The 13,604-nt window shown below is 44.4% G+C and overlaps 2 protein-coding genes across 3 annotated transcripts in view; one reads left to right on the forward strand and one right to left on the reverse strand.

Moving 5' to 3' along the window:
• SLC36A1 (solute carrier family 36 member 1) overlaps positions 1–13,604 on the forward strand; it is a 61,655-nt gene that overhangs the window by 43,038 nt on the left and 5,013 nt on the right. Inside the window, exon 11 of one of the 2 annotated variants that reach the window (XM_011371243.2) lies at positions 3,884–4,547. The exons of the other annotated variant lie outside the window; for it this stretch is intronic. Coding sequence (XP_011369545.1) covers positions 3,884–3,897 — 14 coding nt within the window. The 3' untranslated portion in view covers positions 3,898–4,547. Of the gene's footprint in view, positions 1–3,883; positions 4,548–13,604 lie in introns of those variants that run through there. 2 annotated transcript variants of the gene reach the window in all.
• FAT2 (FAT atypical cadherin 2) overlaps positions 10,828–13,604 on the reverse strand; it is a 75,333-nt gene continuing 72,556 nt past the window's right edge. The window contains exon 24 of the mRNA XM_011371241.1: positions 10,828–12,789. Within this exon, the coding sequence (XP_011369543.1) occupies positions 12,257–12,789 (533 nt within the window). The 3' untranslated portion in view covers positions 10,828–12,256. The remainder of the gene's footprint in view (positions 12,790–13,604) is intronic.

The following is a 13,604-nucleotide window of genomic DNA, read 5'->3' on the forward strand; positions in this document are numbered from 1 at the left end:
CTGTTCTAGAGCCAGACTCTCTCATTGCAGTGACTCCTAAGCTACCTAACAATTTATTAACTTAAGAAGATGTTATCTTGGTAACTTGGTCTCCCTTAGGAGAATGATACATCACCCACCCTTTCTGCTCTTTGTTGGTCACTAATAGGTTCTTAATATGACCAAGATTCTACTTAGAGGTGGCAGTAGCCTTGCTCTCTGAAGCCTCAGGCTTAGAAGTTACCAAAGTGGCGTTCAGGAATTGTCATCTCCTGTTTGCAAGCCTGGGCTCCAGCAGTCTTTCCACAGTGGTCCTGAGAATTGCATTCAGTGAGAAGGTGTGTGCCAGTAGCAGGGAGTCAGACATGTGTCCTGCCTGCAGCTTCTGTGGTGGTGGCTTCTGTGCTTGCAGGATGCTGCCAGAAGCAGTCCTGTCCAAGTGGGCGGTGACACTGGGATGTGATGCTGAGACCTGAGGACTGAACAGCACAATACTTAGGTCTGCTGGCTCTAGGTCTTAGTGAAATGCAGGCTATTGCTTCATGGTTCCTGGGTACAGAAGGTGGTGTGTAGGAGAAACGGCTGTAGTTTGGGGGCTTCTGGAACCTCATTTGGCGAGGCCTTCACCTTGTTTGATCTCTTTCCTGTGCTCCTGCACTTTGAAAGCCTGATTGCATGGCTGCTTCAGAAGACCCAGGCAAGGTGGACCCAGTCAGTGGGCCTTAATGGTTGTGCAGTTGTGCAGTTGTGCCTGCATTAGGTGTCAAATAAAGGGTCAGCCAGAGGACGGTAGCAAGAGGAAGCCCTTCCTCCTCTTCTGGAAGCAGCCCTCTGGCCCAGCTCAGGGCAGCTTCCTCTTCTGCTGCCTGCGGGCCTTCTGCAGTCAGGGAGCCCTCCCCGGTCTCTTCTCATTGCTCGTTAGGAACCAGCTGCCCAGTCTCTCCCTGTGCACGGCTTGCTAAAAAAGCCCCAGCACAAGTAGTAGTCTGATCAGGAGCAGTGGAGCAAAGGCCTTCTGGAGTGTGAGGCTGCATCTGTTAAACCAAAGGCAAACCATGGGTTTTCTGGCTCAATACTGTTAGGCTCTGTGTCTTTTTCCCAGTCTCCCCCAATGCAGCCCCAGATTTTCATTAGCTCAGAAGTAGCTACTCAGAACCACCTTGTTCTCTCCTGCAAATGCTGCTGTTGGAAGCAAGGTTCCTACTTCCTGCTGGCAATGTATCTCTTCTTAAATGCAGGTGCTTGCTGGGAAGAGCTGACCCGGCATCTATTCAATTTGCCTAGAAGTTGTCACCATTCACAAGTGGCATTACTTATATTGTGCTGCTGTCCAGCTGCTAGGAGCCCTTCATCTGCACAAACTCTGGCCAGATATATGTGAATGTGCGACAGGTCTTAGCTTAGAACCTACAGCGTATGCTCTCCCCGCCTCTCCAGCCAAATTTATTGGCTGATGCTCACTACTCACTCTCTGCCCTCATGAAAGGTAAAATTTGTAATTTTAGCAGTTGTCTTAAAGTGATAATCTCAAACAGGTATGTTAGGAAAATCTCCCCCACCTCTCTGTTCTCCTGTCTTACTTTTTTTCCCCTCTAGTTCTCCCTTCTGAAATGGTAGAATATCATCTCTGTTTACACTACATGTTAGTCTCATGTTTTTTGGAAGTGCAAAATCTTAATTTATGTCTGTTTACAGCTCTTTCTATTCACTACTCATAGCAAGGGGGTCTGTATCAGTGGGTTTTATTTCGTAGCTGATTAGATGTTAAGACGGGGCCCCAGCATCGGCCTCGGGCAGAACATGAGGCAGCTTCCTTACAGTGGAGACACAAAGTACAAGTGGCATGACTTGGTATTTAGGGGATTGGCTCCAAATCTGCCTTACAATTAGATTTTCCAAAGTACATTATAAATCTCCAAGACCATTAGGGGAAAAGGGGACAGTGTGGTTTGTCTTTGAAATCATGGTCCATACTTTTAGGCAATTAGTCCTGCCAGCTGTAAGGCAATTTGCTCTGACAGCATCAGTCTGTTGCATTTCTTCCCTGTCCTTTGTACCACTGGGCCATTCTTTGGCCAGGGGGCATAAATGGTGCTGATAAGAGGTTATCAGAGTTGAGCGGGGGTTGGTATGAGGGGGGGGGGTAGGTGTCATAAGCCGTGGGGAAGCTGGTTTTTTTTTTTTTTTTTAGTGAATAATAAAATTATGTGACTCTTGTAAAATGTGTCAGTAGATGTGTGAGTAAGAGGAATATGAAAAACTACCGTCTAGTAGGTCCTGATAACCAGACAGTACTGCATATGTTGTGTGCCTACTCAAATATATATTCCCACATGGTATGTGTGGAGATGTGGATCATGCAGGAGCTTGTAGAAGGTCTTATTTTGGGTTCTGCACACAAATTATGTGTTAAACTTTTCCTTTTCAATAAATGAATTTTATTTTTTATTTTTGAAGGTTGTGGTCTGTGTCTGTGTTTTCACTTTTATTTTTTTAAATGTCATTCAGATCCGTTTATCCGTTCAGGTCAAAATGTTTCTAGTTTGTGTCACGAAGCTCATCTGGAGACATAGTGTGAACTGTAGAGCCATCTTTGAGATTGAGAGTTCCCAAGAAGCGGGCCAGCTAGTGATTTTTCTCTTGCCTTTCCTGTCTGTTCCTGCTTCTTTTGAAAACTTGAGTAGGAATTCTCAACCCTCTCTGTGCATATCAGATGACCACACATGACAAGGGTGATGGTTACTTTTGTATGTCAATGTGGTTAGTAGTATTGAATAACAATATTCAATTGAATACTAACCTAGATGTTGCTGTGAAGGTATTTTGTAGATGTGGTTGAAGTCTGCAATCAGTTGCCTTTAAATAAAAAAAAATTATCCTCAAAATGTGAGTGGGCCTTATCCAAACAGTTGAAGGGCCTTTGAGCAAAACTGAGGTTTCCCTGAGGAGGAAGAAATTCTGCCTCAAGGCTACCGCATCAGCTCCTGCCCAAGAGTTTCTAACCTGCCAGCCAGCCTGCTATATGAACTTTGGACTTGCCAGCTCCCACAGTCACATAAACTAATTCCTCGAAATCCTTCTCTCTGTGTCTGTCTTTCTATGTTGTATGTATGTATACTTGGATGGATGGGTAGGTGGATAATTCCATCTTATTGATTCTGTTTCTGAAGAACCCTGACTGATGTGAGAAGTAACACCCAACTTTCTTGAAGTGGGGAGATTATTTCAGGACAGTGGAAAAGACAACTCCCCTTCTATTCTTGTCACATTTAAGAGGACAAACAAGACCATCTGACTGACCCTTAGATGATTTGAAGATAAATTTTTGTTAACTACTGAAAACTTGTTTAAAAGCAGAGATCTTAAGAACACTATTAAAGTATAAGAGTTTACCAAGAGAGGAAGGTGGGGGTGTGTTCAATTATCAATATTATTACTGGAACTGGGGGTCAGAGGGATTCAGTGACTGTTTCAAGTCACTGACCAGTTAAGTGGCAGAACTGGGATATATATGCCAGCCCTGAGGTATCAGAACCCCAGTGCTTCCCAAGGCACTGGCTACCTCCCCTCTTTGTTACATCCTAAAGGGAGGTCACCTTTAGAGACTGTTGTGAGGATTAGAGAGAATGTTGTAAAGTACCTGCATGAAGGGCTGATGAAACATTTTCTGAAATATTAGCTGAATTGAAGAAAACCAAGACTCAGAATCAGTTTTACTTGTTTTTTGATTATTCATTCATTCTAGTTGTGTCTTGCTCACTTCCTTTGTGCAGAGCATTTAACCCTTTTAGATTGTTCCCTTCTTTACATTTTTATTCCTGTTCATGTCCATACTTTTAGATTGTTCACTTCTTTACATTTTTATTCCTGTTCATGTCCATAATCCTTCCTTCCGGCTAACCAGGGCCCTCAAGGTAAGCCCACTGCACTGCTGGAGGCAAAAACTTGAGTGACAATGGACTGAATTTGGACCCTACACCTGGGACGTTTTACTAGGTAGGCTGACTTCCTTAGACTCAGCCCATTACAGATGTGTGCTAAGAAACTGTGTGTTTTTAATCAGTGTGCTTTACCAGACCCTTAACCATTGGTCTCCTTCTACCCTTTTATTTTTTAAATTAGGGTATAATCTACATATAATACAATTTACCTGTTTTTTCAAGTGTATAGTTTGATGAGTTTTGACAAATGCATGCAGTCGTTTGACCAGCACTTCTATCAAGACCCCGAAAATTCCCTAGTGCCCTTCGCAATCAATCCCATTCCCATGCCACTCCACCCTTGGCAACAACTGATCTGATTTTCCCGTCTTGGGTTTTGCCTTTTCTAGAATGTCATATAAATGGAACCATTAAGTATGTAGCCCTTTCTGTCTGACTTCTTTCACTTAGCATAATGCTTTTTTAATTCATCTGTGTTGTTGCATGCATCAGTAGTTTGTTTCTTTTTATTGCTGAATATTCCATTATATGGATGAATCATAAGTTATTTAGCAGTTGATGTATGCTTGGGTTGCTTCCAGCTTTTGGCTATTATGAATAAAGCTCCCATAAATATTCCTGTACAGATATTTGTGTAAATACATGTTTTTATTCTCTTTTTTAAATACTTAGGAATGGAGTTTTGGGGTCGTATCGTAAGTATATATTAACTTTATAAGAAATTGGAAAACTGTTTTCCAAAGTGGCCGTGTTATTTTGGATTCATATCAACAATTTATAAAAATTGCTCCATATTTTCACCAATACTTCATATTGTAGTCTTTTTGATTTAAGTTGTCTTAATGGATATGTCATGGTACCTCATTGTGGTTTCAATTTGCATTTGCCTAATGACGTTCTGCATCTTTTCCTGGGCTATTTGCCATTGGTCTATCTTCTTTAGTGAAGTATTTGTTCATATACTTTTCTCCTTTTAAGATTTAGTCTTTAAAAAATTTTTTAAGCTTTTTTATTTTGAAGTAATTATAATTCACAGGAATGTGTAAAGAAATGTATAGGAAGATCTAGCGTACCCTTCCCCAAGTCTCCCCCCATGTTGACATCTTGCATAACTGCAGTACATTATCAAAACCAAGAAGCTGACATTAGCATAATCTATAGAGCTCATTCAGATTTCTCCAGTTACATATGCGCTCATTGGTTTGTGTGTAGCTCTAAGCAATTTGTCACGTGTAGCTTCCTCCACCACAATTGAGATGCTTAACTGTACCATCACAAGACTCCTTCATGTACCCGCTTGTAGACACACCCTGTGCTCTCCCACACCCCTAAATCCTAGCAACCACTATTCTTCATCTCTGTTATTTCACGAATGTTATATAAATTGAATTATGCTGTATGTATCCTTTTGATTGGTTTCTTTTGGTATAATTTCCTTGAGGATCATCCAAGCTGTTTCCTTTTTACCAATAGTTTGTTCCTTTTTATTGGTGAGTTGTATTCCATGATAGAGATGTTCCATAATATGTTTAACCAGTAACTGTTGAAAGAAATTTACATAGTTTCCAGGTCTGACTAATACAAATAAAGCTGCTGTGAATATTCATATACAAGCTTCTGCATGACAGTAAGTTTTTATTTCTCTGAGATACACCTAAGAGTGCGATTGCTGAGTTGTATGGTCAGCCTATTCTTAGTTTTAGAAGGAATTTCCAAACCATTTTCCAGAGCGTACCATTTTACACTTCTACCAGCAAAGTGTGGATGATCCAGTTTCTCTGTATCCTCATTAGCATTTGGTGTTGTCATTATTTTTTATCATCTTGTAAATATTTAATTAGATTTCTTCCTAAGTATTTAATTTTCTTTGGAGCAATGTAAGTGGTAATGTGTTTTTAATTTCAGTTTCCACATGTTCATTGGTACTGCATAGATATTGATTTTTGAGTGTTAATGTTGTATCTCATGACCCTTTGGCACTCACTTAATAATTATTCTATCTTATGACCCTTTGGCACTCACTTAATAATTATTCTATGAGTTTTTGGTTAGATTTCTTGGGATTTTCTATGTAAATAGACATGTTGTCTGCACATAGAAATAGTTGTATTTCTTCTTTTCCAGTCTGTATAATTTTTTTTTTTTTTTTGCCTTATTACAATGGCTATAATGTCTGGTACTATCTTTAAAAAGAATGAACATACTAGCCTTGTCCCTGTTCTTACAGGGAAAGCATTCAGTCTTTCACTTTTAAATACGATGTATGCTGTAGGAGTTTCATCGAAGTTCTCTTCTATTCCTATACTGAGAATTTTTTAAAAATTATGAATGGATATGGAATTTTGTCAAAAGCTTTTTCAACATCAATTAATAAGATCATACAATTTTTTTTCTTCATCTGTTGATAGGGTGGATTACATTGATTGATTTTTGAATATTGACTCAACCTAGCTTACCTGAAATAAGTCCTACCTACTTGGTCATGGTATATTATTATTTTTACATATTGTTGGATTGTCTTTTGTATTTTACTAATCCTGATATTTACTCCGACAAATGTAGAATCCAGAATGGTGTCTTTTTATAAATGAGCAAGACCATCTGCCATAACTGCTATTCTTGGCAGTTAAGTGTACTTTTGTCTCAAGCCAGGTTCCCAGCTGCTGTGGGGCTACACAAAGGCCGTATTTGTTTCCTTAAGACACAAACATGGGTTTCTCAGTCTTGGTATATGGACGTTTTGGGGCTGTATAATTCTTTGGGACTGTCCTGCACACCATAGGATGTTTAGCGGCACCCCTGGCCTCTACACACTAGATGTCAGTTGCACCCTACCAGTTGTGACAACTAAAAATGTCTCCAGATATTGCCAAAAGTCCCCTTGTGTATAGGGGTAGAGGTGGGGTGTGGAAATCGCCCTCCCTCCACCCCTATTTTCCTGGAGAACCACTGTCTTAATACATTTAACCCCTGCCTAACCCTAGCTGAAGGGATTTCCTTTTTGTCTTTGCCATGGAACAGAGGTAAGTGTGTGGTCACAACTATTAAAAAAAGATCTGCGTTTTTAATAGTTATGATGAAATTTCTAACATCTTTTGAACATTTACTGTGCCGACCATGATAAGCACTTTACCTATATTATCTCCTTTAGTACTCAGATCCCATGAAGGAAGGTATGAGTAATACCTCCACTTTGCAAACTGAGACATAAAAAGGTAAATAACTTGCCCAAGATCACATGTTTTCTAAGTGGTAGAGCCGGGTCTCCTGACTCCAAACCTTATGTCTATGACCCTGAGATCTGCTTCGCTGCTACTGATTCTGTCACTCCTCCCCTCACATCCCTCAGGGCACACAGTACAGTTCCAGGCCCAGTCTGGGCACCGCAGTCCTCCTACATTCCAACCCAGCCCATCAGAAATACCACCATTATCCAAATACTCAAAACATTTAGGCCTTCACTTTAGGCTGTTCTCTTTGCCTCAAAGGCTCTACTCTCAGTGCTATATCTGAAGTTCAACTTTAAGAGCAGCTCAGATGGCTGCTCCTCTCTAGAACCTTCCCTGGCTGCATCAGTCATTATCTGTGGCTTTTCCCCAGAAATATCATAACGTCATTCTCTGGTTAACTTGTCTCTACTTAGGCTAGAAAGATGTGACTACTTGGCTCCTTTCCCAAGATCATGAGCTGCTTGAGGCATTGATCAGATCAGATTATCTCCCATTGCCTGTCCATGGGGCTAATCACATATCTGGAATTGGTTGGTTACCAAATTCAGCATAGTGTCCTTCAGTAGGGAGTGGCGTCTGGCCTGTAAGGAGTTGACATCCATATATTTTGAGTTTTCTACCAGTCTGAGTACTTTCCTTGGTTGGACCCTGTAGATTTGTTAAGGAATCTTGAGAAAATTCTAAAGCTTGTCTTTTTCCCAGGTTGGTACCTGAGAAAGTTTTTGTTCTTCATTAGGTGAGACAGTCTGTGCCTCTCCTCAAGACGGAGCTGGCAGAGACTGTTGGAGGACTTCCAAAGTCTATCCTTAGATACTGAAGTGTGGGCTATTGTTCATCTCCTGGGTTGATGCCCTCACAGGTTGGTGTTTTACCAGTTCATCATTTGGTATAAAGAAGATGAATCAGCCGTTCTCTACTGAACTACCTGTGGGCCCTGGGCAAGTCACTCATACCTGAAAACTTTATGTACTATATCTTCCCCCGCCCTCTATCTTTGAGAATCTCCGCAATCTTCATCTAAAAAAAGGGTGGTTTTCTTCCCTCGGCCTTTGCTCTGCTGTCTTCCTCCCCAGATACTCATTTGTCGAGATTCTGGCTTCAGTTCTCTCACCAAGACCTCATGGGTCTCCCTTCAGAGCACTGCTCTGGTTTCTGGAAGGTACACTTGCCTTCCGTATAAGGCCTTGAAAACCCTTAGGTGATGATGACGCAGTTGTGCAGGCCCCCCCCGTCACTCCACTGCCACCTGAAGAAGCAGTTTTGCATTTCCTTTGCTGATTGTCCTGGTAAATTCCAACTGCCCTTCCTCATAGGATGTGGTTGTAAGTCCTGCCCCTCAACCCCCTTCCTGGCTGTCCTTCATTAGCAATGCTCTAGTTTGCCATGTGGCTTTTAAGGTCCAGTCTCAGAACTGGAACCAGGATTACAAGAGTGGGCTGGAGTTGAACCCGGCTTTGAGTAGACTCCACCTCCCCAAATGTAGACACTCCAGCTGTTAAATACACCTAGAATTACAGTGACATTCTTGGCCTCAGAATTCAGTTGGAACATTTAGACTAAGCCCTCTCAGTCTTCCTTGATACTGCTCCTCAATCTTCTGATATCCAGTAATTATGATTTGTTTCATGAACCCAAATGTAAGGTATAGATCTGGAGTCAGGCAGCTCTAGATTGAATCCTGACCTCGTTACTCATCAATTTGGTGACTTCACTTTAGGTTACCAACATAAGTTACAAGCTACTTAATTTCTGTGTGCCTCTGTGCCTCCATTTGTAAATGGAGATGATAGTACTTACCTCGTGGGGTTTTTGTGAGGATTGAATAAGACAAGACATGCCAAGTGCTTGCATAGTGCCTGACATAAAACAAGTGCCAGTAAGTGGTGCTAGTGGTAGTAAGGATGATGGTGGTGAAATGTAAAAATGCCCAGCCTGGAAATCAAGAGACCTGGGTCTACCTTTCTCTGCAACTGTTCTGCTGAGTCAGACTCAGGATGTTTGGAGCATCATTGTGGCTTGACGTGGGAGGATTTCCCTGAAAATCATGTCTTCCCCAGCTCAGTAGGCTGGGTCTTGATCCCAGGGAGTCCTCTGGTGGCTGGTCCATGAAGGTGCAGGCTCTGGAAGACAAGGGGAAGGAGAGGCCTGGTGGGTGGAGAGGTGGGCTGGGTGGAGAGAGGCTCCACGATCCAGAAGGAGAGCAAGTGGTGTTGTAGGCAGATCCCTACTCTGGGTATTGGACTTGAATGTGGGTCTCATCTCTGTGATGGGAACTTGTGGGACCTTGGACAAACCCCTCCTCTTCTGTGGGCCTCGGTGAGGAACATCAGGAATGGAGATGGACTAGATGCGTGTTTCTTGAAGATGATTTAGGGGGTCCCAGGACAGTCATTTGTTTTAACCTGAATGGTTACATAATTTCATGTGTGCTAGAAGAAACAGTGACTTTCAAATCCTTTAGTTTATGGATATGATCATTTTAAGGTGAATAAACATTTTTAAAAATCTAAATACAATGAAAGAAAAATGTTAAGTAAATGATAGTATATAGGTGATATTCTCTGAGGGCAAAAATTGTTAAAGTGGTCAGCACAACAATAGAAATTTGGGCAATATTCGACTAGATTACTTGTGATTTCCTGCACAGTTCTGATAAGTTAATTCTACCTGTATACTACCTGTGTATTATTTCCTATCATAATAATCACCATTTATTGTTTATGCTGCTATTCCTTGGAACAGTATTATGAGGTAGCTATTATTTACTATTTTCATTTTACAAAAAAATGAGAGGCTAAGTCAGACCTACCTGATTTAGAGTGTGGCAGAGCAGGTCTGGAACTGAGCCCGTCTGACTCCTTAGCTACAGTCTGCTGTGGTGCCTCCCACAAATGTGCCTTCTCTGTTCACCTGCAGTGGCAGCTCGAGGGTAGGAACTGGGCTTTCCAGTCTTGGTGTTGCCTGCACAGACCATGGTTGCCCAGTGATGTTCACATCTAGCCCGGCCTCAGTAGCCACACTCAGGGTGTCAGGTTGTGCTGGCTTCCCAAGACACACTACAGTAAGTTCCCTCCCCCTGACTAGTGTCTTGTGGTGTAGAACAGCAGTCTCCAACCTTTTTGGCACCAGAGACCGGGGCTCCTATGAGAATCTAATGCCTGATGATCTGAGGAGGAGCTGAGGCGGTGATGCTAGTGCTGGGGAGCGGCTGCAAATACAGATGAAGCTTTGCTCGCTTGCCTGCCGCTCACCTTCTGCTGTGCGGCCTGGTTCTTAACAGGCCATGGACGGGTACTGGTCTGTGGCCCATGGGTTGGGGACCCCTGGTGTAGAGGATGGTAGTTGGGATCAGCAGTCCTGAAGTCTTATCCTGGGCCTTTCACTAACCTGCTGGTTAGCAGACTTGTTCGCTAACTGTAGACAGTTGTATCAGAATTGGAGACATTTTTTTCAAATAGTGTCCTGGGCCCCACTCCGGGGGTTCTGATTTTGTATGTCTGAGGTAGGGTTCAGAGATTTGTATTTTAGTCACTGTGCTAGATTTTGGGATCGTGGTGCTTGATTACTTTGAGGGTCCCTTCCGGCCCCCAATCCTGTGAACCTTGGCTTGGAAGGGTCTCTGGAGCCTTGTGCCTTTCCCCTGACCCAACCACAAAGAGGGTAAGTGACACAGAAAGTAACAGTAAAAAAGATACTTTATTGTTAAAAAAAAAAAAACCAAATGACCAATGAAACCATGCACCCCGTCATTCACGCTCACAATCGCACACACAGCCACGAACTACACACACAAACGCACTCTCACCCACACAGCTCCCTCTCGCTGTAAGCAGCAACCTTGTGGGTGAGAGTCTGTTGCTCTTCTTTTTGACTTTTGTCTCCAGAAACAACACATGAAAAGGCAATGGACCGGAGAGAGAGGGAGGGAATGACAAGGCTACCAGAATTCTCTGGTCCCTGCCACTCCTGGCTACATATAGTCTACACATGTGTATACATGTACTATACATGGGTGCACACATGTGCAGACATGTGCCCACACTGACCCTCCATGCATAGGGTTGAGTCACTGCAGGTAACACTTATACTGACAGGCATCTGAGATAGAGGGACAGGCAAGGGCAAGGTGTCCAGTTGGGACACGCTGCTGTCCAGCTCCCTGCCTCCACCCTGCCCTGAATGGACATTCTGAGTTCCTTGTGTCTAGGGAAGAAAAATCCCTTTGGGGCAATTCATCCAGACAGCAAGGTTGAAAAGTGCCTAATAATTTTAAAAATGAAGAATTGTGTCCTTCTTGCCTTTGGCCCAAAGTGCTTGAGAAGTTTGGGATGAGGAACCAAGAGTTCCATGAGGTCTGAATTCTTTAACAAAGAGGTCCGGGCGGCACAAACCCTGCTGGCCCTGACTGGTGGAAAGTCACGTGACTTAAAGAGGCAGAGCAAACTGCTTGGTTGGAATCTGAGGCCAAATGGTGCTTCTTAGGTGCCCTTGTCACCTTCATTCATCATCGTGTCCCCGATGCCTAGCACAGTGCCTGACAAAGAGCAGATGCTTCAGTGGATGTATGAATGAAGCAGGGTGCACAGGTGCCTTCTGGTAACTGCTCACCTGCTGCTCACCCCTCAACCCCTAGGACACCCTGTGGCCCTTCAGGGTCAGCGACCCTGGGACCTCACCTGTATAGCGGGTGTAATGGTAGCCCGTGAGGCATGAACCTGCCTCTGCCTCCAGAATGGAGCTGTGGGCAGGTGTAAGAATGTACCCTGACAGAGCTGACCCAGTAGTTCAGGCTCTGCCTCCCTAGGGACTGAGAGATGGCAAATCAATGAGACAGACTCTCTCTTGCCCACACCAGGAGTCAGTGTTTCCTGGTTTTCCAGAGTAACTGCTCTGTGTATCCCCTTTCTGCTGGAGGCGTTGTGCTGTTTTTGGAGCTCTACCCTTAGCTTCCCTCTATCCTCAGGGACTAGCTGAGGGTCTGGAAGAGCACATTTCAAGGTATGGGAGCTTCCCTCCCACTTTCCCAGCCATGCTCTACTCACTCCTTACAAGACAGGAGGAAGGGGCCAAGTCCTTGGCCTGCCACCTGCCTTCCTCTGAGTACAGCTAGAACATGACCTCCTCACAGCTCCCATAATCACTCTCCACCATGTCAGAGCCCTCATAGTTGGGGGGTGCCTGGGGCTGGCCCTGGCCTGTGGGAAGCCCAACCCCCACCTCGCAGTCAGCATAAGAGGGCCCGGCCCGGCTGAGGCGCATCCTCACCCCCTTGTAGCCCCCCTCTGCCACGCAGGGCCCTCCCCCTCCCTGCCGGAACTGTGAGTGGTAGTAGCTAATAGCTGTGTACTCATTGAGACAAGGAGCCAGCAGGCGCTCATGGGGACTCGGGGGCCGCGGGGGCATCAGATCTTCCAGGTTCTGGTTGCTATAACGGGGTGGGAGGGGTGCCCGCTTGTTTTCCAGCTCCAGTGGGAAGGGGAATCCCTCATATAGGCCAGCGGGTTCAGGCATCACAGCTGGGGTCTGATGGTGGTGAAGCAAGGGCGGCAGAGGGCCTGGGGTCACTTCAGAGTGAGGGTACTCCCAATATTCCTTCCTGGAATGCGTAGGGGGCCAGACTGTGGCTCTGCCTGGGTACACTGAAAGAGAACAGCAAGATAGGGTGAACTTTGAATTTCTCTGGTGAAGTTTCCAGCTGACCTGATATCTACTATACATAACTTAGCATGTGGTAGAGAGAGTCCAAGGAGTGGGTGGGTATGTGGCCCGTCTATGTGTGGGGTCTCTGGCAGCCTACATTGATATCTAGAAATCCAGTGGGGCCAAGTTTAAGGCCCGAAGTTTAACCCAAAGCCAGCCCGTCTTGCAAACTGTGCCACTGACAGAAGGGTCCATGAACGAGGAGAGAATATGGATGGCTCCATGCAGCCCACCCCCAGTGCTGGAGACAGTAACTCCATCCTAAGTCTTATTGGTGGGTTTCGTCTCCTTAATTGAAGTAAACAGACACACAGTTTGAGTAGGTGTGATGGCATGTATCACAGAGGGTAATTACATGACATGTGTCTTGGAAGATTGCAGACCAGGTGTCCTTGGTCCCAGCTGTGTCCCTGCTACTGAATAGTTGGGTGAGTTAGAACAAGTCATTGTGCTTTTATGGGCCCCAACTACCCTATCGGCAAAAAGTTAGTGAAAAATACCTGTTTTAACTATTGGTGAATAAGCCAGAAAATATAAAGTGCCAAAGATGAGAGGCAGGGTAGGGGGTGGGGAGGAATGTCTCTCCTCTCAGCCGGCCAGGTCTGGCCCAAGGTTGCTCTACCTCCAGGCTGGGCAACTGGAAGCTTGGACTATTGATTTTCTTTCCCTTCCCAGAAGAACACAGATGTACAGAAGCCCCCCTTTCACCCCAGGGGTCCCACCCACCTCTGTCCAGGTTATATAGGTTTCTGCC

Source organism: Pteropus vampyrus, unplaced genomic scaffold (assembly GCF_000151845.1).
Source record: "Pteropus vampyrus isolate Shadow unplaced genomic scaffold, Pvam_2.0 Scaffold185, whole genome shotgun sequence".
In the NCBI taxonomy this organism is placed as follows: Eukaryota; Metazoa; Chordata; class Mammalia; order Chiroptera; family Pteropodidae; genus Pteropus; species Pteropus vampyrus.